This window comes from Aplosporella prunicola (genome assembly GCF_010093885.1).
Source record: "Aplosporella prunicola CBS 121167 unplaced genomic scaffold K452scaffold_25, whole genome shotgun sequence".
Classification (NCBI taxonomy): domain Eukaryota; kingdom Fungi; phylum Ascomycota; class Dothideomycetes; order Botryosphaeriales; family Aplosporellaceae; genus Aplosporella; species Aplosporella prunicola.
In genome coordinates, this window is record NW_022983553.1 from 1 (window position 1) to 22026 (window position 22026).

General features: G+C 55.2%; 9 protein-coding genes across 9 annotated transcripts; 3 read left to right on the forward strand and 6 right to left on the reverse strand.

Moving 5' to 3' along the window:
• Positions 1-385: 385 nt before the first annotated feature.
• On the reverse strand, positions 386-1965 carry K452DRAFT_290995 (uncharacterized protein). Its single transcript, XM_033541093.1, has 5 exons — positions 1830-1965; positions 1705-1767; positions 1384-1478; positions 1076-1288; positions 386-963 (listed from the first exon to the last, which is right to left on the reverse strand). The coding sequence occupies exons 1-5, from the start codon at positions 1834-1836 to the stop codon at positions 577-579; spliced, it is 765 nt and encodes a 254-aa protein (XP_033393671.1). The 5' UTR covers positions 1837-1965; the 3' UTR covers positions 386-576.
• A 388-nt stretch (positions 1966-2353) lies between these two features.
• Positions 2354-3812, reverse strand: K452DRAFT_290996 (uncharacterized protein). Its single transcript, XM_033541094.1, has 2 exons — positions 3266-3812; positions 2354-3186 (listed from the first exon to the last, which is right to left on the reverse strand). The coding sequence occupies exons 1-2, from the start codon at positions 3746-3748 to the stop codon at positions 2404-2406; spliced, it is 1266 nt and encodes a 421-aa protein (XP_033393672.1). The 5' UTR covers positions 3749-3812; the 3' UTR covers positions 2354-2403.
• Positions 3813-4767: 955 nt separating this feature from the next.
• K452DRAFT_234884 (uncharacterized protein) lies at positions 4768-5799 on the reverse strand (the record flags this gene model as incomplete). The annotated part of the gene is made up of 1 exon (XM_033537390.1): positions 4768-5799. The coding sequence occupies one exon, from the start codon at positions 5797-5799 to the stop codon at positions 4768-4770; it is 1032 nt and encodes a 343-aa protein (XP_033393673.1).
• A 544-nt stretch (positions 5800-6343) lies between these two features.
• K452DRAFT_301349 (uncharacterized protein) lies at positions 6344-10143 on the forward strand (the record flags this gene model as incomplete). The annotated part of the gene is made up of 4 exons (XM_033542432.1): positions 6344-8569; positions 8641-8865; positions 8926-9837; positions 9892-10143. 4 exons carry the CDS (start codon positions 6344-6346, stop codon positions 10141-10143), a joined length of 3615 nt encoding a protein of 1204 aa, XP_033393674.1.
• A 13-nt stretch (positions 10144-10156) lies between these two features.
• On the reverse strand, positions 10157-11417 carry K452DRAFT_291001 (uncharacterized protein). Its single transcript, XM_033541095.1, has 4 exons — positions 11106-11417; positions 10839-11049; positions 10606-10685; positions 10157-10531 (listed from the first exon to the last, which is right to left on the reverse strand). The coding sequence occupies exons 1-4, from the start codon at positions 11319-11321 to the stop codon at positions 10454-10456; spliced, it is 585 nt and encodes a 194-aa protein (XP_033393675.1). The 5' UTR covers positions 11322-11417; the 3' UTR covers positions 10157-10453.
• A 275-nt stretch (positions 11418-11692) lies between these two features.
• On the forward strand, positions 11693-15536 carry K452DRAFT_291002 (uncharacterized protein). The gene is made up of 6 exons (XM_033541096.1): positions 11693-12154; positions 12217-12267; positions 12317-12512; positions 12569-13038; positions 13084-15276; positions 15333-15536. The coding sequence occupies exons 1-6, from the start codon at positions 11879-11881 to the stop codon at positions 15426-15428; spliced, it is 3282 nt and encodes a 1093-aa protein (XP_033393676.1). The 5' UTR covers positions 11693-11878; the 3' UTR covers positions 15429-15536.
• A 374-nt stretch (positions 15537-15910) lies between these two features.
• On the reverse strand, positions 15911-17208 carry K452DRAFT_321347 (uncharacterized protein; the record flags this gene model as incomplete). The annotated part of the gene is made up of 1 exon (XM_033544387.1): positions 15911-17208. One exon carries the CDS (start codon positions 17206-17208, stop codon positions 16042-16044), a length of 1167 nt encoding a protein of 388 aa, XP_033393677.1. The 3' UTR covers positions 15911-16041.
• A 576-nt stretch (positions 17209-17784) lies between these two features.
• Positions 17785-21143, forward strand: K452DRAFT_277585 (uncharacterized protein). Its single transcript, XM_033539329.1, has 2 exons — positions 17785-18267; positions 18323-21143. Exons 1-2 carry the CDS (start codon positions 17839-17841, stop codon positions 21131-21133), a joined length of 3240 nt encoding a protein of 1079 aa, XP_033393678.1. The 5' UTR covers positions 17785-17838; the 3' UTR covers positions 21134-21143.
• A 187-nt stretch (positions 21144-21330) lies between these two features.
• On the reverse strand, positions 21331-21638 carry K452DRAFT_301354 (uncharacterized protein; the record flags this gene model as incomplete). Its single annotated transcript, XM_033542433.1, has 3 exons — positions 21331-21351; positions 21415-21510; positions 21570-21638. The coding sequence occupies 3 exons, from the start codon at positions 21636-21638 to the stop codon at positions 21331-21333; spliced, it is 186 nt and encodes a 61-aa protein (XP_033393679.1).
• Between the last annotated feature and the right edge of the window lie 388 nt (positions 21639-22026).

Genomic DNA, 22026 nt, shown 5'->3' on the forward strand with positions numbered 1-22026 from the left:
GGAGCAGCTGATTGGGACCGGGTGATTCTAGTTGTGCTTGGTAGAGTAGACGTTGACTGGCGTCGTACACGTGATTCGGTACTGGGGTTTGAAGCCATAGTTTAGACGCTGTGCCAAGTCTGCGCTTTGACCACCGGTGAGAGAATTTGCGTCTGGTGGGCGTGGACGCTATTGTGATGGAGCCTAGCCTTACGGCCGCGCTAAGGCGGTGCAGGCTTTGCTACTACGATAAGGTGTTGTGTGTGCTGTGCGCCTTCTTTTGCTGGTAGTATTGGCCCGGGTCGGGCCTTGGTTAGTAAGTTCGGATCTGGCTTTTGGTTGCGATTTTATTGATTGATTGATTGATTGATTAGTTGATTCATTGGTCAATTGGACGTGTTGGTCGTGTGGTTAGTTGAGTTCATGTCTTGCTTCACTTGCTTGCTTGCCAGGCTATCGGGCTCCATTGGTATGGTGTTCGTTGTTGTTCAGTCATACATAACAACCCACCCACCGCTCATGCAAAGCCTGACATTACGTCTTTAGGTCAGATGTCCTAACCCCCAGCGTAGACAATGACCGCATCATTCCACCCACTCAGTCCTTGTCCGCAATCGCCTGTAACCGCTCGTCGATCTCGTCCTCAGTCAGGACCCTGAACTCGGCGTTGGCGCCCTCGTTGCCGTCGGCGCGCGGGCCGCCCACAATGCCAATCTCGAGCTCGCCCTTCTTGAAGTCGACGCTCAGCACCTGGCTCAGCGTCTGGATGCCCAGCTCGACCACGTCCTGCCATTCGCCCTCGGCGTGGTCCTTGTTCTTGAGCTTCTTCTCGAGGAAGTTCAGCGCCTCCTGCGTCTTGGGCCCGGACGCCGTCGCCTTGTATCCGATGTAGTAGCCCGCGGGGTCGCACTTGTAGAGCTGGGGGCCGTACTCCGAGTCGAGCGAGATGAGCGTCGTGGCGACGCCGAGCGGGCGCATGTATGCCTGGAGAGCAGGTTTTGTTAGTGCTTGCTTGTTCGCCAGGCAGACAGACTATGCGTGCGTGCTAACCGCCACGCGTTCATCCATCCGCGACTGCTCCACGACAACCACTCACTCTCTGTGTGTACACCTGGCTGATGTTCGCTATCCGCTTCGCCAGCACGTCGCACGGCATCTCGTAGCCGTACTTGTACCTGAACTCGGCAGCCTCGCCCTGCGCCCTAACAACCGACGCACGCGCGTCGGCAATCGACCCCGTCATGACGCAGCCGACGGACGACGAGAGCTTGAAGACGTACGACACGGAGGCGGGATCGATGAGCTTGTCCTAGACAACCAAATAAAAGAGTGTCAGAGAACGGAGTCCAGCTTGCTGGGGGGGGGGGGTCGGTGGTCGATTGCAGCTGCACCACTACTACTTACGGGAACCTTCTTCTGCGACAGCACAACCGCACAGTTCTTGCCCCGCACGCCTACCGACGTGATGTTTGCTGCCGTGATCGCCTTGAACGCATACTCTGCACACGAGGAAACATGTCCATCAGCCCAAATTCACCCGTTGTCGTTGAGCAGGCACGGCCACCGCGGCCGACGAAGGAGGCCGGCTAAGAAAGCTGACGGAGGAGGCCGACGAAAGAAGCTGACGGAGGTAGACGGAGGAAGTAGCCGTCGGAGGCGGCTCGTCCGTCGAGCCAGCGCCGCCGTGCGCGACATCGATTGGGGGGGGAGAAGAACGCGACATACCGACTTGGTAAAGCCTCCCCTGATCCGAGAAGATGGTGATATGTCTATCGTAGCCCGCGCTGCCTGCATTCGCACATTAGCTCTGGAAGCTCTCTCTCACCTCCCAAACACAGGTCCTTACGTACCAGACATGGTGACGGTAGTGGAGAAGGTTCAGGGCCGTGGAGCGGTTGATGCTGAGGCCGGGCGTGCGAGGTCGTGGCGCCGGAAGAGGGATGCTGATGGCTTGGGGTGCGTGGGTGCTTGCTTGCTGATGAGGTGGGAAGCTCTGGCTAGGTGCCAGCTGCGAGTCGGGCACGTCGGTGCTCCGGCGCGCTTGTGGCCCGTGCGTCTGGCTGTCGGTCGTGACGGTGACGGACTTTGGACTTGTCTCGCGACGAAGTACCTTAGGTGTTAGCACCTCACAATAATTGTTTCTGTTAATAATTGTCTGAAGAACGGGGAAAGGATAAAGGCGCAGAACACTTTTACTCGTCGCCGTCGTCGTCGTCAATCTCACAATATGAATGGAATAGGTACCTAGTTACAACCATAAACCATTCGCGACGGTTCGCGCAATCATCATCATGGCCTAACGGTGCTGCACGCATCTACAAAACGCAGTCCAAACCAACGCAACCCAACAACTCCTCCCGAAACACACAAACACGCTCACGTCAACATACGTACGTACGTATCTACACACAGACTCATCTACCCTTACCCCCTCCGCCTCGGCCGCAGCGTCCTCGTCCTCGTCTGCTGCACCTCGACCGAGCGCCGTCCGTCCTCCGTCAAGCCCCGCGCGACTAGGACCTCTTGCTTAATCTCAGCTCCAACAAGCCCCGCCTCAGGCGACACCTCAGGCGACGCATCGAGCGGGACCTCATTGTCGGTGTCAAGATCGATGCCTTCGATCAAGACGGGATCTCTGGCGCGGCGGAGTGGGGTGGTGTGACGTTTTTGCGCGGGGAAGAGGGCATCTGAGCCCGTGGCGGTTGCGACGGCGGGTTTGGCGTCGGCGTCGAGGATGGCCGCGGGGGCGGCGTGCTCTTTCTTGGTACCGAGGGGCGGCGCGAACCGCTTGCGCACTGTCTCGATCATCTTGCTGAACCAGTACCAGTTCAGGGCGTTGAGGGTGAGGTTGGCGGCGAGGTAGACGGCCGCGAGCCAGAGGGGGATGGCGAGCTCGTCCGCCGACGAGGGCGCAAAGCGCATTATTCCGGTGTTTAGGGCCAGGTTGTGGTCGAGGTTGGTGATGCTGTCGTTGAGGGCGTCGCTGGCTGAGAGCGCGCGGTACACGTCCTTGAATACCGAGTAGGATTGGTAGGAGCCCCAGCAGAGGCGGGCGCCGAAGAAGCTGCCCAGTAGGAGGAAGCCGTTGTAGAGTTGGATTTTGGAGCCCGTCAGGTTCAACTTGTCACAGAACCAGTGGACGTTGAGGAAGGGCGAGGAGAGCTCGTAGAGGATGAAGGTGGGGCCGTAGAAGTTGACGAAAGGGCGCTGTTTTCAGGGTGCTGGTTAGCCGTGTCTAATATTCTCCAGACGGGATAAAGAATGCGCAAGGCAGGACGAAACATACGAAGCCCAAGCTAAAGACAGCCAACGCGCTGACGGCGTGCGCGAGAAGCCCGACGCCGAAAATGCGCACATAGCGCAAGCTGATCCACAGGTCCCAGAGGAAGTAGCCGCACGCGAAACCCTGGACCAGGCCGCCGGCGCCTGTGTAGCCCCACACGCGCCCGACCCAGTTCATGTCGCCGCGCTCGTCGTCGACGGCCGACACCCACAGCGCCAGCGCGTTCACCAGCGTCGATTGCACCAGCGACACGACGTGCACGTCCCAGTTGAGCTGCGTGCGCTTGTTCAGCGCGGGGTAGATGCGCGGGAACAGCCATCGCGACAGCGTCGGCGAGAGGATCGCGTATGTGATGTGGTAGAGCGCGAATGCGAAGAGCACCTCGTGGATGTGCAAGGGTAGCGTCTGTAGTGAGAAGTAGTCGGCGAGTGGCTGGACGGCGGTTTGCAGCGCGGCGGGTGCGGCGAAAGGAAAGGGGTCTAACATGATTTGCGGTGACGGTGATGCGAGTGTTGGGAGACGGGCAGAGTGAGAAAGAGGAAGAGAGAAGGACGAGAGAGAGAGAAAGAGAGAGAGAGAGCTCGGAGCTATGTGGAGCTAACTAGGCGGGTAGGTACAGCTATAGTCAAAAGCCGAATGACGGCAAAGGGGTAGGCAGAAAAAGAAGGGGAAGAAGGGAAGCTCATTCAGCGGCGGAAGGGACGAGTAGCATGTTAGTTGGGTGGTCAGTGGTGACTGCGCACGCGGGAGAAAGAGGTCAGCACCGAATGTCGTGGTGGAGAGATACGAGTCGCGGTCCCGACAGCAGATCCGAGACCCTTGGCGGCGATCTGCTGGGCCGTTGGGGGCTGACTAACAGCCCTGTTCCCGAGATCGGCATTATTGCGTGCAACTGCGACTCGTCCTGAGCATCGTGAGTCGTGTGCTCCAGGAGCAAATATTTAGTAGTATTCTATCGGCGCACGCGCTGCCGGTGCGCCTGCTGACGCCGTCCCACCGCGGCCCGACCCAGACACAGGTCCGCGGCTCCTTGCTGCTAGCCTACATACACACATATGACCCTCTCCTGAGACCATGCACCTGCCCTTGCTCCCTGACCACCGTCTCTTCCGTTACCTCGGCTGTTCCAACCGTCAGCCTTGCTTCATGCTCCCCTTCTCTGCAGACTTCACAGACAAGCTTTCCAAATGCCTTTCCTAGTGCTGGAGGCAAACGTGACACCGGCACAACCCAGCGTGACTGGCTGTTGGCCCGCATTCCGCTGAGACGTCGCCTGGCAGTATCCATCTATAAGCCCTTGGCGTCTGCTGCACTGCTCCATGCCGAGAGCTGATCCAGATAGTGCCATCGGACCCTCGAATCTTTGCAGATTGATAGCTTAGCTACAGCCACACATCCAATATGCCAAGATGAAAGACAAAAGCTTAGCATAAGCTGCATATCGTCTGCGGTATCGATTTCACACTGCAGATGGTCCATGGTGACCTGTGCTTCTTCTGGGTCGCTCAGTCGAAATATATCGTCTCACGCATCCTTTGGAGGTTGTCAAGGAAGCCGCCGCTCCTCTCAGGGGGTCTAGAGCGGCTGTCTTCTCTTTTCCGCGGAGCTTGCGTCGCAGCTTGCTTCTGCCGCTGATTCGACGCATTCTGCAGCGACCTTTGTCTGTCTTCTGCCACCTTCACAAGCCCATCGACGAATCTCGTGCGCGCCTTCTCCTCCGCCGTATCTTTCCATACCTGCGACAAATTGCGCAGTGCTTGTATGCGCGCTTGGGCTGTCTCAAAGCCATCGTCGCTGCCGGTCACTAGCTCCGCAATCTCCGCGCGCAGTTTTTCGGCAAATTCGCGTCCTTTCTCTTCTCGACTGTGACTCTCAGACCCAGGCTCCGGTGCTGAGACTGAGATAAGCGAGGAGGCCAGAGACACCTCCGAGGGCGGCAACGACCACTGCATGGCCTCACCAAACACTTTGATGACACTCTCGAGCCGCGATCGCACAAGCGTCAGGGTGCGCAATTGTGTGATGTAAGGTGGCAGTTCGACGCCTTCTTGTGTAGTTTCGGCCTTGCCATCTGTTGCCTTTTCTTCCTCGCCTGCAGCAGTGTTGGCACTTTCTCTCTTGGCTGACCCGTCGGCCTGGGTCGAGTTCGAGCCTTCTGCTTTCGCAGCCGTCAAGCCACTGGGAACGAACTTCTCGACATCCGGGCGCAGACCGTCAGTCAAGGCTTCCGAGAGGCCGACAGTCTCCCCTCGCAACACCTCGACCTCGTAAGCAAGTCTGCCCCCGCTGCGCAGAATGTCATCGGTCAATTGGGTGAGCACGGTGGAAAGGCGAGTGGTCTGGGCGTTTAGTTGCGAGAGAAGCGACTGCGTCTGGATGGAGAGCTCGGACAGCGAGACGGCGTTGGATTTGGACTGAGAGGACGGAAAAGCGAGCGATGGAAGGAGGTTGTTCAGGTGGTCGGCGGGATCGAAGGCGGGCTGGATGAATGGGAGCAGCGAGGGGTCTGCGACGTGCGAGGACTTTGGTTGGGCCATGTTGCGGAGGTGTAAAGCGGAGGAGACGAGTGGGTGGCCCATGTCCCGACATCCATGGGAAGGGTCGCACTAGGGAGCTTGGGCCGCCACGGAGGAGGAAGGCAAGACTACCACGTCGGTATATGTAACTGACGCACCTCCGCCCTTCTCTGGGTAGGTAGGTCCGGCACGGCTGCCTGCCGAATGCTGGTGCTCGTTTGCACGACCTGCGTCGAAGCTTCCATCGGTCGCCCCGGCCCGCGCCTTCCAGTACCGCCTACCATCTACTCACTCACTCACTCACTTCACTTACTCACTACTAACACCGACCCCAACTAACACCGCCCAGCTGGTCCACTTCACTTTCACTTCACTCACTCATTGCGCCGTGCAGCTCCTCTCGTAAAGAGCCTCCGCCTTCGCTTTTTGTCGTGAGTCTTCTTGATCCTACTTCTCGACCACGGTTCCCTCTACCAGCACACTAGCCACCTGGCCCCACCCAACCACATAAATGTCCTTCACAGTATCCTTTCGCATCTAAACACCTTGTCTGTCGCGCGCCATCATGCCTAGGAAGGCCTTCAACGCCGACCTCGCTTCTGCTGTCGGGGCTAGCAGCCATCCCACTGGCATCTCCGCCGTCCGCCGTGGAGATGATGACGGATGGGTCACATTTACTCTCACGCCCGAAGCCGTTGGCTCCGGTTACCTCGTCACTGCCATGGTCACTGATGTTGCCGACTACCCCTCCAGCCATGCTTTCTTTCTGTCGGCTGAGGATGATATGCCAACTGCACTAGCCCAAACACTGGGTCACATCCAAGAACAACTATCACCAGGTACTCCAATCCTACAGCTCCTCAGCACCATTTCAAGCGCACTTTGTAAGGATCAGAACGGAGATTCGCCGATGGGCGACGTCAATTCTCTGCAAGGCCTTGACGTCTCAGACGACGAACTCGAGGGATACAGCAGCGACTTAAAAGATGATGACGACGACGATCCGACCAACTTCGATCTTCCTAGCGACGACGACGTCGAGGTACTCCAAACCGGACATGTCCGTATCGGAAGTTCGCCTACATACCAGACTCTGGACCGCGCCTCTCGCTGTCGCCTGCGCAACGACCTCGCTCTTGTCAAGAAGGCTGGTTTCAGGGTGGGTCATCTAGGGCCGCTCCTCGAAGGTGATAGCTCCTATCTGTCGATATCTTGCCGAGTGAGCAAGCTTGGCATCTCAGGGGAGGCCATGCAGGCCTGGCAAGTTCAGCCAGAAGAATATGTGACTTTACTCATCCAATACCCGAGTGGCTATGTGTCAGTTGAAGAGGTCAAGACGTACAACAACTCAGCCAGTGCACAGGGTGCCTGGCAGTTTCGCACAGGCATTGGCTCCTCATATAAACCGTCTCCGAAAGAGATCGTCCAGGCTTTTGCGGCTCGCAGTAACAAAGCGAAGGCCATGGCAGAGGAAGGTGAATCCTCGACTAGATTCCGGAAGCTCTTTATATCCTCTGCACTGGATGACCTCTTCCAAGAAAAGTTTATCATGCTCCTCAAGTACAGACTAAAGGGAATGCACTGGGACGGCGCCATGAAGTTTCTCAGCGACCTACGGGAGAGAGATCGCACCGAACAGATGTCTTCAGACAAGAAGTACACCCAATTGGAATCCGTTAAACACGACCTTCCGAGGCTTGTCACAGCAGATCACATTTCAGATGCTGGGTTTGGAGCTCCGCTATCTTTGCCATTGGTTGCCATGCAATTTCTCATGCGTCATTTTGTTCGTTGCACGGAGTTTTGCCTGGTGTGTCATCGCAAAATGCCAGACGGGCTTGAAGCTATCAAACCCTACGTCTGCGATGGTGAGCTCTGCCTCTTTCAGTACATGCAGCTGGGTTTGGGCCCAAGCATCGAGCATGAAATCATCACCCAACCAAGGGTCATCGACTTGCTAATCAGCCTTTGCTATGTGAGCGCCAAGCAGTTGGTTCTGCAATCTCGTCTCCCCAAGGGCATCAAAGGAAAGGCTCCTCCACTTTCTGTCCTTAAGCCTTATCCGGACGGTCAGAACGTTCCAGTAACTACGCATAATCAACCTTCACTCAACAACATAGTTCGGCACCCAATGAAATACCATCCAGTCAGAAGCGAGATGATGTTTGGGACCGAAGTCAAGGCTATTGATTTGGGCTTCACAGCAGGTGACTGGGTTGCCATCAAAGTCGCAAACTCAAACAGTGTCATCCACTGCAAAGTCGATAGCATTTGCCTCCCGGTCGTGTTCGTCTCGAAAGAACAAATCATAGTGGTGCCCAGCGTGAGCCAAGACAGCATCAACAACAACCTCAGCGTAGTAACCAAGGGAGACTGGAAGCAGACGGCACTCAACATTCAGAGTGACGCTGCCGCTCACGTGGAGGGCCTAAACGACTGCTACAATCCTGCTGACTGTATTCTCTACTCCGTGGATTTTGACAGCTTACCAGACTCTGAAAAATGCATGACGATTCAGTACATTTTAGAGTTACTGCCTAGTGTGAGTCAAATGAGAGACTACCTAACAAGCAGCATGCAAGCAGATCTCAAGAACTGGACATCCCGCATGTGTCCGTTAGCTCTGGGAATAGTCCGCTGGATCATCGCCTCGAACAGGGCCTGTATTATGCAGATTGACGGGCCGAAAGCATTTCCGCTGGACCGGGATTCTCGATCTAAGTCGAGCATAGATGAGAGAGTAGGCGGAATGCCAGGATGGTTGCAGTTCAAGTTCGCTATGGGTGCGCCGGTGAGTACCTTATAACTATATCGGGAATACTACCACAACTTTTTAAGATTTTGTTTGCTAACTTACTGTAGGAAAAGGAGCGCCGCTTCACCAACTGTGTCAAGAGCATGGCGGTGCAGCATAAGCTCAAGCATCCAACCATGTTTGCGTGGCATGGCAGTCCATTGGCCAATTGGCATTCCATTATTCGCGAGAGCTTCAACTTCAACCAAATTGCGCACGGACGGGCTTATGGAAACGGAGTATACTTTGCGATGGATTGCCAGACCAGCCTTGGGTACTCTGGAAACTCATATGTAAGGTCAAATCTCGCTGACTTTTAAAAGTCGGATCAGAGGTACTGACTAAGCGTATAGCACACAAAGTCCAATGGTACATGGCCCCTCAGTGAACTTGATATGGTCAATGCCATATCACTCAACGAACTGATCAACGCGCCGGGAAAATTCGTCTCACATCAACCCCATCTTGTGGTGGACAACCTAGACTGGATGCAAACTCGTTACCTGTTCGTCCAACGTGGGACCGGCGATCATGGCTCAGTGATGTACGAGACGCAAAATGCGTCCACTGAATCTGTACTTGGAGAGGTGGTTGATCAAGATCCAATTTACACACCCAAAGGTCCGAATCATTCCAGACTCGCTATCCCGATCACCGCTCTTCCAGGTGCACGGAGGCAGACTTCTCATTCCGTACACAAGGGATACAAGAAGGTCAAGGTTGATGGCACCGTACTCGATCCGATCATGGTCGACGATGACGACGATCATATGAGCATCACATCTGATGAGGAGGATATTATGCTTCTTGTCCCCGAACCCGATACGGATAAAGAGAATGTAAAACCGCAAACCGATTTCGTCCCGGGAAAGTTGGATCGGATGACTCTTCCCATGTTGAAGCCACCCGAGGGCAGCGCGGCCTCTATCTCGGCCTCCAAGCGCCTTCAGCAAGACTTCAAGAGCGTCCTAAGCATCCAAAACCGGGAACCAGCACATGAGTTGGGCTGGTATATTGACCCGGAGCTCATGATGGAAACTAACAATCTTTACCAATGGATTGTCGAGCTGCATTCCTTCGAGCCGCACTTGCCTCTTACGCAAGACATGAAGGCCCAGGGTATCAACAGCATCGTCCTCGAGTTGCGCTTCAGCAAGGACTACCCCATATCTCCGCCATTCGTACGTGTAATTCGTCCTCGGTTCCTTACGTTTCTACAGGGTGGAGGCGGCCACGTCACTGCAGGTGGCGCTCTATGCATGCAGGTGAGCACTTCACGTTAATACATCTGCCGAGCAGGTCTACTGATATCTCTGTAGCTTCTTACCAACGACGGCTGGAGTGCCGTTTCTTCGATTGAGTCTGTCCTACTTCAGGTTCGCCTCGCCATGTCGAGCACAGAGCCCAAGCCTGCCCGTCTGGAGCCCGGTCAAGGCTACGGCCGCATGCGCGACTACAGCACCAGCGAAGCAGTCCAAGCCTACATTCGCGCTTGCAGGATGCATGGCTGGAAGGTGCCGGACGGCTTCGAAGCGACGATGATGAACTCGATGAGCCAGTCGGCCTTTTAGCGGAGGAGACGTTTGAGGGGGCGAGGATTTCTGCGGCGTCTGAGCGGGTCACTGGGTCAAGGGTTTCTGCTTCTTTTTACATGTTGCGCTAACCACCGACGCATCGACTTTAGTAGTTTGGTATGTGTCCCGTCCCCCAACGCCTTTGCAGAGAGCGGAAGCCGTCCGCGTCTTTTTAAGATCCCCAACGCCTGTAGCTTCAAGACGGCCGTAAACTAGAACCGTGCTCAATATGAAATGGAATAGCTCTTGCGAAAGTCCAATCCGTCTAAACCCTTGCTTGCCCTTGTGCCATACTGAATGAATTTCCTTATTTCTCTGGTGCGTCGGGAAGTCTCTCAATGACGTATTTTCCGCGGGCGACGGACATGATGGGCACACCGGGGATCTGTGGATAGGCAGATCTCGTTAGTAATATGGCTTTTGAGAGAGAATTTACTAGGGGGCAATAGTAAAACTTGCCTTTCTAATCCGGCGCTTGAGATCGCGATCGTTGGTCGCGACGATGTAGACTTTGTGCTTGGTGACTCTGTCGACGATGCCTGTTTGCGCGCGAGGGTTAGTTAGCCCATATAATTCCGCGACATAAAACCAACAGCGCAAAAACTAAAATAAGATGGGTAGGAGCAAGCAGGACAGCGCAAGGAAGCGCAGCGCAAGTACGTAAGTAGGTAGGCAGGCAAACAAGCACATACAGTCATCGGCATAGACGCCCTTGTGGTCGCACTCGAGGCGCTCCCAGCGCTCGTCGCGCGCAATGCGCAGTGCAATGCGGTATTTCTGGCCGAGTTTCTCGAGCTCGGCCATGACGCACGAGGTTATGATAGGCGTGCACTTGGCGTACAGGCAGTCCATCATTGCGGGGAGGAGCTCGAGCTTGCGCTGGACGGTGTGCGAGAGGAAGTTCTGAGGGGAGAGTGGGGGTTAGCTGGGTTTGGTTTGGTTTGGGGGGGGGGGCTTACGGTATCGACAAGGACGCTGTACGGCGGCACCAGCGCCGTGTTGTACTGGAAGAACAGGTTCGACGCGACCTGCGGGATCTCGCGCACGACGTCGGGCTTCTTCTGCGCCGCTTGCTTGGCGTCCACGGCGACGGCGTTTTTCTGGAGGCGCGCGTCGCGCTGCCCGATGACGCGCTTGACGGCGGCGAATTTGCGCGTGCGCTTTTGCACTCCCATTGTCCTGGTGGCGGTGTTTGTGGTGTGGTGGTGTGTGGTGTGTGGCGCCGGGTTGCGTGCGTACCTAGCTGGTGATGCGCTCGTTGGTGGTGAGCTTGAGACAAAAAGTTCCAGGCCCTAATCTTATCGGCGCCTGGATCCCTATACGGGCGGATTATTCTCGGCCCGTGTGGTGGCGCTTGGCCTGTTAAGGTAATCCGGTCGTAGGGGGCGCTGTGCGTGTTGGAGCGAATTTTTTAATGCTTGAGGATGTACTGCCGTGACTACCTATGTATTGTCGAAACGTTGCCGGTCCTGATTGGTTTTTCTTTTCTGTGGGTTGTAGGTTTTTATTGTCCAGTCCACGTCGGGGCGTCGTCGGCAATCGGAGCGGGCTGGCGGGCCGACCTCTGGCTTCACAGCTCCCGTTTGGCGATTGGGGACAGCTTTCCCGCTCGCTCGCTCTCTCCCTCCCCAACCCCTCGACCACTTGCGACCGCAAGCAAGCCGCCGCCGTCTCCCGCGCTCCCGAACCCGTACCATGAGGCTTTGAGGGCGTCGCCGAATCCCCACACAACATGTTGCGCATGCTCGAAGCGCAGGCCCCGGCCAAGCAGACGGCCACCGACACCATCAACACGCTATGCAGCCGTCTCGCCAGCGCAACCCTCCTCGAGGACCGGCGCGCCGCCATCCTCGGCCTGCGCAGCTTCGCGAAAGAATACCCCGCCTCGGTTGCCTCGGGCTCCCTTCGCGACCTCATCAAGGCCCTGACGCGCGATGCTGAGGATTTGGACACGATCAAGGTGGTCTTGGAGACGTTGCTTATGCTGTTCAGCCCGGACGAGAATAGTGTATGTAGCAATCATACCGGTTTGCGCGGCGCTGGACCGAGTTTTGACCGTGCGTGCTACAGCCGGAAGCTTCTGAAGACATATCCTTGTGGTTGGCGGATGAGTTCACTCAAGTAAGCTCGTTGTCCTAGGCCGTCCAGCTATGTACTGAGCTTATGTTAGCGGCAAGATAACATAACCACTCTCCTGGACATGCTCGAGACCAACGACTTTTACTCGAGGCGCTATTCTCTCAAGCTGCTCAAGGCTATTTCTGGACTACGACCGGAGAGAACGCAAGAGTGCATCCTCTCGGCTCCTCTCGGCATACCTAGGCTTGTCGGAACTTTGGACGACCCTAGGGATGCTGTCAGAGATGGTACGGATTTGCGCATGCGGTGCTCAAGGATATAGACTAATTGTGCCTGTTAATAGTTGCCCTGGACCTCCTTATCGACCTTACCCAGTCCTCGACCGAGATCCAGAAGATCGTCGCGTTTCAGGATGCCTTTGGCCGAATATTCCAGCTGATTGAGGGCGACGGTTCTATCAAACAAGGTGGCATCATCGTCCAGGATTGCTTAACCCTCCTGGCAAACCTCATCCAGTACAACGCCTCGAACCAGCTCGCATTCAGGGAATCGGGCTGCGTGCCCAAGCTCGCGAAACTTTTGCAAAACGGTACGCATGTTCCAATGCCCACTCGGCCGGACGAAGAAGAGGAATGGGAAAGCCCGCACAAGGAAAAGAACTTGTTTGGGCTGTTGGCTGTTATCAGGATGTTCGTCGTAAAAGGCAGTGTAGGGACAATGGCGAACCAGGACTCTTTCCAAAAGACGGGAATGTTGCAACAAGTCCTCGAGTTGTCTTTCGAGAACACTGCGTCCATGCCCATTCGCGGACAGGTAAGATCTTGTTTGCAACTCTTCTTGCACCAACTGACCTTTTAGGCCCTGTACACGGTCGCCGACATCATAAGAGGAAACCACAGGCTACAAGAAATTCTAGCGTCGTCTCAAGTTCCGTTTGTGGCGGAGCAAATCAACGGCGAGGGACCTGTTGGCCCAAGCCATGTGCATGTCATCGACGCTTTGCTCCAGCTTATTCTCGGCTCGCCATCTGTCCTGATGTTTGATGCGCGGTTCGCCGGCTGCGAGCTTTTGAAAGCTTACTTCTACAAGCATCCTGGAACAGGGCGGCACTTCCTAAACCATGCCATTAATGTTCATACCGCCGGCGAAGATGATGCATGGAATGTCCTGACCACTTTGATAAACGGTCCGCAAAGTTTCCAGACGGTGGACTCCTACCGCCTCTGGTTCGCAGCAGTCATTGCTTTCCATTTGATATTCGAAGAACCAGATGCTAAGAGTTTGCTCATGAGCGTTGTTGAGGGAGATGCCGAGAGCGGAGAAGAAGTGGTTACATGCATACAAGCCATGAGCAGTAACCTCATCAGCGGTCTCAACAACGGCGAGGACGAACGCGTCACTATTGGCTATCTCATGCTTCTGTGCGGCTATCTCTTCGAGGATCCTGATGCTGTCAACGACTTCCTTGGCGAAGGAAGCAGCATCCAAAGCCTTGTAACTGCGGCTGGTCGGACAACGACCGATCAGCCGGTGGTGCGCGGGTTGTGCGCGGTCTTGCTTGGTATCATCTACGAGTTCTCAACGAAAGACTCCCCCATCCCTCGTCGCGAATTGCAGCCTGTCCTTCTCAACCGCTTGGGCCGGGAGAAGTATCTAGATGCGATCACCCAACTCCGCACGCATCCTTTTGTCCGTGAGTTCGAAGTCATGCCTCAAGGCGGCGCGGCAGCCTTTGGAGGTGCTCTACCGGACGTGTTCTTCGACTCCACATTTGTGGACTTTTTGAAAGACAACTTCAGCCGGTTATCACGGGCCATCGACAGGGATCCTGGCATCGAGATCCAGCAAAACCCTCAGGGCGTTGACAGGGATGTCCTCGATGAGATCCGTGGTCAGTTGGAGGAGAAGAACCAAGCATTGCAAAATGCTGAGTCTCAAATGCTCGTCATGGAAAGGCGGTTGAACGAAGAGCAGGCCAACCACCGCAAGGATCAGGAAACATCGGTAGCGGAGGTCAACCGGATCAAGAATGTCAACGAGACATTGCAACGCAACCACAACGCCGATATTTCCAAGTTGGAAGCAGAACACAAAGCCGCATGGCAGAAGCTGGAGGAACAGCAGCGGCAGCAACTTGCGAGCTTGAATGTTCAGCTACAACAAACGCAGAGGGAAGCGTCCGCCCAAGCCGCTCGGAACAAAGACCAGCACGACCGCGAAACTGGCCAGTTGAAGGCTCAGCTGCAGCAGGTGCAGAGAGAAGCTGCCGGCCAGGCGGCCAGGATCAAGGAGCAGCACGATCGCGAAATCAAGCAACTGCAGCAAGAGAGGGGCTTGTTCGAAGAGAGGAGCAAAAAGGCCGAGGCGAGCTTGGATGCCGCGAGTAAGCAACTCAAGGAGCTGCAATCGAGCTTCGACAAGGCGAAGACGGATCTTGCAGCGGCTCAAGCGGCTGTTGCTTCCCTTGAGGAACGGGCCAAGAAGGCAGAAGCAGAGTTGGACGCGACCAAGAAGAAGGTCAAGGAAGTGGAGCTCGCGTTCAGCCAAACCAAGGCCGACTTCAGCAGCGCACAGGGCACGATAGCCAGCCTGGAGGCGGACGTCAGCCGCAAGACGTCGCAGGCAGAAGAGCTGAGTCGCAAGGCGGAGCAAGCGGAGAAAGCTTCGGGCAAGGCAGCGGACAAGCTCAAGGCCGAGGTCAAGGAGCTCAACGCCGAAGTCAAGGAGCTCAAGGCCAAGCTGCAGAAGCAAGAAGAGCAGGCCAAGAAGCTCGAGGACGCGGCCAGGAAGCACGAAGCCGCGACCAAGGCTGCAGAAGAGAAACTCAAGCAGACCGAGAGCAAGTCGGCGAAGGCGTCGGATGAGGCGCTCAAGAAGGCTGAGGAGCAGGCGAAGAAGGCGCAGGAGGCGCTGAAGAAGGCGGTGGATGAGGCGAAGAAGGCAAGGGATGATGTCGGGGAGAAGGAGGAGGCACGCGCTTCGGCCCAGGCTGAGCTCGACGATATGCTCATGGTGCTGTCGGATCTGGAGGAGAAACGCGCAAAGGATAAGGTATGTTCTTCCTCTTGTTGTGCACGCGGCAGATGGGCTGGACTGACTTGCGATAGGCGCGTCTTAAGGAGCTGGGCGAGGAGGTCTCGGATGCGGAGGATGAGGACGAGGATGAGGACGAAGACGAAGATGGGGATGGGGATGAGGAGTAGTAAAAGCGATATACTCCATTTGCTGTGTATTATTTTGATGTTAGCGATTGTAAATAGATTGGTGGCTATTGAGGCTGAGAGACTGGTATGTACCGAAGTTTGCTGGCATTTGACGTAACTTTTTGGTGTCCGTGGCTTTGGTGACTATAACGCACTGCGTATTCCGCCATGACGAGCTCGATTAAATCCTAATTGCTCGGTGCAGTAGAGCTCTACATCGGTTTTGTGGATAGACGTTGTTGCCTATCGATGTTTTTAAACGAGAAGGTTCTGCAGAGCAGATATTTCAAATTACCTACCTACGCCTTTGGTATATCCTAAGGAGAGGGGATACACTTCAAGCCCTTGTACGGAAAGACACGCACGCGTCGGACGCTGCCGTTGCATAGTGTATGCGTTTCTGAGTTGCGGAGGTGCTGGATATGTGTATAGAAAGGGGTAGAGGGAATGTCAAGCAAGCATAATGAATTTTAATAACCGATACCGCAATCTCTATTCACTGGTTCTAAGGAATACCAAAACGCCCCCAACAGGTCACGCAACCTCACTTCTCAGAATCCTCTCTTCCGACCCCGGTCTCAACGCCCAAAGCCACGAGCGAGCAACCTCTCTTCTAGTAAGGAGGACGTAGTTTAGTCCGGGCCAGTTCCATGCCCAGAAACGCTTCTAGGTCGGCGATGAAGCCGATTCTCCGGGCCATGGCGACCATGATTATGCCGCGGAGCCAATACTCTCCCGGCGCGCCCCACAGGCTGCCGTCCGCGAAGCGGACTGCGTCTGGCCGCCAGGTTTTGGCCTCGAGACGCTTGCGCAGGAATAACCGCATCAGCATCGTGTAGTAGAGGTACTGGAATCCGGGCTGGTTTTCGTTTCGGAACTGGAGCTTTCGTCCCTGAAGCTCGGCCCAGGGAATTGCGTCGTGGGTTGGAGAGGTTTCTTGTAAGATTGTCTTGTCGATGACTTCGACTTGGAGTTCTATTCGCCCGGTGTTGTTGGTGGCTTCTGCTGGTACGATGATTATCTGGCTCTTGTGGATAGCCTCTGCAAGCTCTCTGTTCATAATTAAGCCGTTTCGAACGTCGAATAAGTGGCCGTGACGCGCTTCGTGTTCCCCTAAACTATATGCAATATTGTTCTCCCCTAGGGCGTGCGGGATTATGTCCATCGTCTTCATGCGTTGCGGTGGAAACCAGGCATGCGATATGCAGCACCAGATGGCGTCACTCTCGGTATTAGGGTCTTCCACGGCGTAGAATTTTTTACACTCTTCCTCCCAGACTTTGCGATGTTCTTCGCGTAGTGCCCTGTTCGGATTGTGCTTTGCGCAGTTCGCTGGTAGTATTTCGTCGTGCTTACAGAGTTCGTCGAGATATGCTTCCGTGGTGAGGCTTTGTACGCCACTACGGCTCTCTCTGATGAAGACGGTGAGAGCGCCAATGAAGTATTCTTCATTGCGCCGTAAACGGATACTGTTGCCTAGATTTTCGTGTGTATCTTTCTGTATTTCGGCAATTTTCTCGTCATACCATTTGGCTTTATCCGGCTCTTTCTCCTTAGCCGCGATGGTCTCTTCGAGGGTTAGGTGGTTCTGCTGAATTTTTGTCTCGATGAGCTCAATTCTTTGGTTGACGCGCTCTTTGGCTGTTTTCTGGATGTACTGTTCACGCAACTGATTGTTGCTTTTTTCTAAAACCTTTAGTTTCTTAGGCGGCCGGTCATTGGCGTTACTACTGTCGTCGGACAGATCAGAATGCTCGCGCTTTATCCTTGCCCCTTCCATTTGAAGCGGTTGTGATTTCGCTCCGAGAGTCGGTGTTTGTACTAACGAAGGGCGATGCCATCGTCTGGTTGTGAGCCGGGCAGGTCTTATATTGGGACGTTTGATTAGCCGGGACATCTTAAAAAGCTACCTTGATACAGTCAGGACTGTTTACAACGTCTGGGCTTATCAGCAAATTCCGGCCATCAGTCAGCTTGGGTTTGCGAGGCCTTCTGCATACATTGAATGTTATAATTAGAGAAATTTTATAACAGACAATGGACATATTCAAACCTATAGTAGACGACAAACGTCGACTGATAGATATGAGAAGTAAGCTGTGTACACAAGCCGGTCGGAGCTTATAAACCGCGTTTTGATAGGTCACCGTCACCCGCTCAGGTCCTGGTCTGCTCATTCGACTCTGTATGGACTTTTAAAATGCGCAGTTTGGAAAGATGTTGTTGGTGTTGTCGATCGACGGGATGATGCGGGCTGACCTCGCCGTGGTCGCTGACGGAATGACTCACCGCCCGAGCGCGCTGCTGCGGCGGCCGAAATTTGAACCACCACCCCACCAAATCAACAACACCACCCCGCCTTCCACGGTAGACCAAAGAGCCCGCCGGCTCGACACCAGAATTCGCAGAGATGTCGATCTCCTTCCCGCAAGAAGAGGAGCGCATCCTCGCCCTCTGGAGAGAGATCAACGCCTTCCAGCGCCAGATCGAACTGTCCAAGGGCAAAAAGCCCTACACCTTCTACGATGGCCCGCCCTTTGCGACCGGCCTTCCGCACTACGGCCACTTGCTCGCCTCCACCATCAAGGATATTGTGCCCCGGTACTGGTCTATGAAGGGCCGCTATGTCGAGAGGCGCTTCGGTTGGGACACCCACGGCGTGCCCATCGAGCACGAGATTGACAAGAAGCTGGGTATTAGTGGCAAGGATGCTGTCATGCAGATGGGCCTGGAAAAATACAACGAAGAGTGCAGGGCTATTGTCATGAGATTTGCTTCCGAGTGGAGGCAGACCATTGACAGGCTGGGAAGGTGGATTGACTTCGACAATGACTACAAGGTGGGTTTATTCCATGCGTGCCAATTGCGCGCGATTTCTGACGTTCTGCGCGCAGACTATGGACCCCAAGTTCATGGAGTCCGAGTGGTGGGTTTTCAAGCAATTGTTCGAAAAGGACGCCGTCTACCGCGGTTTCAAGGTCATGCCTTACTCTACCGCGCTCAACACGCCTCTGAGCAACTTCGAGGCACAGCAAAACTACAAGGACGTCCAGGACCCCGCCGTTGTCATTTCCTTCCCGCTGGTGGAGGACCCCAACACCTACTTCCTCGCTTGGACGACTACGCCCTGGACCCTTCCGTCGCACACCGGTCTCTCCGCGCACCCCGATTTCGTGTACGTCAAGATCCTCGATGAGGCGTCCGGCAAGAACTACATCCTTCTCGAGAGCCTGCTCAAGACGCTCTACAAGGACCCCAAGAAGGCGAAGTACAAGGTCGTGACCAAGTACAAGGGCTCGGAAATGCTGGGATGGAAGTACGAGCCTCCGTTTGATTACTTCAAGGAGGAGTTCAAGGACGTCGCTTTCAAGCTTTTGAATGCTACCTACGTTACTGCGGACAGTGGTACTGGTATCGTTCACCAGTCGCCTGCCTTTGGTGAGGACGATTACAACGTCGCGTGGGCCGCTGGCATCATCAACGAGAAGCGCCTGCCTCCCAACCCTGTGGACGAGAAGGGATGCTTCACCGCCGAGGTCACCGACTTCGTCGGCATGCATGTCAAGGCCGCCGACAAGGCCATCCTTAAGCACTTGAAAGCCACTGGCCGCGTGGTCGTCGACAGCCAGATTACTCACAGTTACCCCTTCTGCTGGCGTTCGGATACCCCTCTTATCTACCGGGCGGTGCCTTCGTGGTTCGTCAAGATTCCCGACATCATTCCCGATATGTTGGCTGGTATCGAGAAGTCGCACTGGGTTCCTTCTTTCGTCAAGGAGAAACGTTTTGCGAGCTGGATTTCGAATGCGCGCGACTGGGCTGTCTCCAGGAACAGGTACTGGGGTACTCCCATTCCCCTCTGGGTCAGCGACGACTTCAAGGAGGTTGTCTGTATTGGCAGTGCCCAAGAACTCAAGGAGCTGAGCGGTTACGAGGGCGAAATCCTTGACCTGCACCGTCACAAGATTGACCACATCACCATTCCTAGCAAGCAGGGCAAAGGTGTCTTGAGGAGAATTGAGGAGGTCTTTGACTGTTGGTTCGAGTCTGGTAGCATGCCTTATGCTTCCCAGCACTACCCCTTCGAGAACAAGGACCAATTCCACCAGTCTTTCCCTGGAGACTTTATTGCCGAGGGTCTTGACCAGACTCGCGGTTGGTTCTACACCATGACTGTTCTCGGTGTTCACCTTTTCGGCAAGCTGCCTTTCCAGAACTGTATCGTCAACGGTATCGTCCTGGCTGAGGATGGCAAGAAGATGTCCAAGCGTCTGAAGAACTACCCCGACCCCCAGAAGGTCATGGACGAATACGGTTCGGACGCTCTCCGTCTTTACCTCATCAACTCGCCCGTCGTCCGTGCCGAGCCTCTGAGGTTCAAGGAAGCTGGTGTCAAGGAGATTGTCTCCAAGGTCCTGCTGCCGCTCTGGAACAGCTACAAGTTCTTCGAGCAGCAAGTCACGCTTCTGAAGAAGGTTGCTGATGTCGACTACGTTTTCGACCCCAGCGCCGAGAAGACCAACACCAACGTTATGGATCGCTGGATCCTGGCTTCTTGCCAGAGTCTTCTCAAGTACGTTAACGAGGAGATGGCTGCCTACAGGCTGTACACTGTCGTGCCCAGGTTACTTGGTCTCATCGAGAACACCACGAACTGGTACATCAAGCTCAACCGTCGTCGCCTGAAGGGCGAGTACGGCATTGACGACACCCAGCACGCTCTCAACACTCTCTTCGAGGTCCTCTATACCCTTACCCGTGGCCTCGCTCCCTTCACTCCCTTCATCACCGACAACATCTACCAGCGTCTTCTTCCTCATATTCCCGAGAACCTGCACGGTGAGGACTCTCGCAGTGTTCACTTCCAGCCGTTCCCTGAGGTCCGTGAGGAACTCTTCGATGAGGCCGTTGAGCGCCGTGTCGGCCGTATGCAGGCCGTCATCGACCTCGGCCGTGTCTCGCGTGAGCGTCAAAACGTTGGTCTCAAGACGCCCCTCAAGACGCTCATCATCATCCACTCCGACCAGCAGTACCTCGACGACGTGAAGTCGCTTGAGGGCTACGTCTGCGAGGAGATGAACGTGCGCGACCTTGTCCTCTCCTCCGACGAGGACAAGTACAACGTCCAGTACTCGGTCAGCGCCGACTGGGCCGTCCTGGGCAAGAAGCTGAAGAAGGACGCTGTTAAGGTTAAGAAGGCCCTGCCCAGCCTCAGCAGCGATGACGTCAAGGGCTACCTCAAAAACGGCGCGATCACTGTCGACGGTATCGAGCTGGGTCCCGAGGACCTGATCGTCAAGCGCGGGCTCAAGGAGTCCGAGGTCAAGAAGACGCAGGAGTTCAACACGGACAACGAGGTCCTCATCATCCTCGACTGCGAGGCATACCCGGAGCTGGCGCAGGAGGGTCTGGCGCGCGAGATCATCAACCGCGTGCAGCGTCTGCGCAAGAAGGCCGGCCTGGTGCCCACCGACGACGTCGGAATGGAGTACCGTGTGTTGGGTGACCCGGACAGTGTGGGTCTCGAGGGTGTGTTTGACAGCCACCAGGAGATGATCAAGAAGGCGCTGAGGCGGCCGGTCGACAAGCACGTCGTCACGGAGGACAAGGGTGCCATTCCGGACGGCATGGTCGATGTGGTTATTATGGAGGAGGAGCAGGAGATTCAGAAGGCGACGTTCATGCTGCGGTTGGTCAAGTTGTAGAGTGATGGGGAAAATTTAGATTGCTCTAGAGCATGGCTCAGAGCTACGGTAGTAGATGAGGAAAATGAATGGAATGAAGGTATTTTATGGTTATGCTTTGTTGCCACCGAGTAAATGATGGTCTCGTTGCTTTATCAAGTTTTAATTTTACATCAGCATGCCCATGCAGAACGAACGAAACACTAGCCCTCCCCGTCTTACACCTTTTTAACAGCCGCCTAGGCCAAATCTCGTCAGCACGGCAGCAATAAAAAATCAGTCAAGGAAAACACGAAACGCACCAGATAACAGTCCTTGAGCCGCAGAAACTCCTGCAGACACATGTCTTTGTGCACGTTGTTGTAGTCGGCAAGGATGCATTTGCCGTACACAGCGCTCTGGGCGCTGGTTAGTGGGGGTGCTTCTTTGGTGGCGCATGGGAGGCGGGAAAAGGTACCTCGGCGGAGCACTTGGCGCTGGCGGCGGCGAGCTTCTGGATGGGGCGCGTGCGTGCGGGTGCGGACATGTTGTGTGTGGGGGTGTGGGAAGGGGTGATGGAGTGGGAGGATGGGTATTTGATGTAGGAGTATTTGTACAGTCCGGACTGGTTGCAACGGTTCGGCTGGTTAGCGTTAACTGCTGCTCGCTCGGTGTATGTATGTGCTGGTAAAGATATGCAAAAGGCTACGCAAATCCTAGCTGCATATACCCATGAACGCCTTGCTAAGGGTCTGCATTTGCTGATCAGCTCTAATGTTGCAACCAGACTCGGGATGCCGCTGGTTGGTTCGACTCGTCATCGTCGTCGAGGCCTGAGGCACGTGAAGAGGGGTCCGTGCGGGCCCCGCGCAACGCAACACCATATCGCCGTTGTGCCGTCGCGTCTCTTTGTTGTGACGGCACGCAGCTCGGCG

Bases quoted from the DNA above. Each gene is read 5' to 3' on its own strand.
- K452DRAFT_291001 (XM_033541095.1), bottom strand. From the start codon at position 11,321: ATGGGAGTGCAAAAGCGCACGCGCAAATTCGCCGCCGTCAAGCGCGTC. The intron at 11,050-11,105 runs GTAAGCCCCCCC...CTCTCCCCTCAG, and splicing joins ACAGCGTCCTTGTCGATACC to AACTTCCTCTCGCACACCGT. The intron at 10,532-10,605 runs GCAAGTTTTACT...GCCTATCCACAG, and splicing joins TCAAGCGCCGGATTAGAAAG to ATCCCCGGTGTGCCCATCAT.
- K452DRAFT_291002 (XM_033541096.1), top strand. From the start codon at position 11,879: ATGTTGCGCATGCTCGAAGCGCAGGCCCCGGCCAAGCAGACGGCCACC. The intron at 13,039-13,083 runs GTAAGATCTTGT...CTGACCTTTTAG, and splicing joins CCATGCCCATTCGCGGACAG to GCCCTGTACACGGTCGCCGA. The intron at 15,277-15,332 runs GTATGTTCTTCC...GACTTGCGATAG, and splicing joins AGAAACGCGCAAAGGATAAG to GCGCGTCTTAAGGAGCTGGG.
- K452DRAFT_277585 (XM_033539329.1), top strand. From the start codon at position 17,839: ATGTCGATCTCCTTCCCGCAAGAAGAGGAGCGCATCCTCGCCCTCTGG. The intron at 18,268-18,322 runs GTGGGTTTATTC...TTCTGCGCGCAG, and splicing joins ACTTCGACAATGACTACAAG to ACTATGGACCCCAAGTTCAT.
- K452DRAFT_290996 (XM_033541094.1), bottom strand. From the start codon at position 3,748: ATGTTAGACCCCTTTCCTTTCGCCGCACCCGCCGCGCTGCAAACCGCC. The intron at 3,187-3,265 runs GTATGTTTCGTC...CCCTGAAAACAG, and splicing joins CTGTCTTTAGCTTGGGCTTC to CGCCCTTTCGTCAACTTCTA.
- K452DRAFT_290995 (XM_033541093.1), bottom strand. The intron at 1,479-1,704 runs GTATGTCGCGTT...CCTCGTGTGCAG, and splicing joins GGGGAGGCTTTACCAAGTCG to AGTATGCGTTCAAGGCGATC. The intron at 964-1,075 runs GTGAGTGGTTGT...CCTGCTCTCCAG, and splicing joins GCCAGGTGTACACACAGAGA to GCATACATGCGCCCGCTCGG.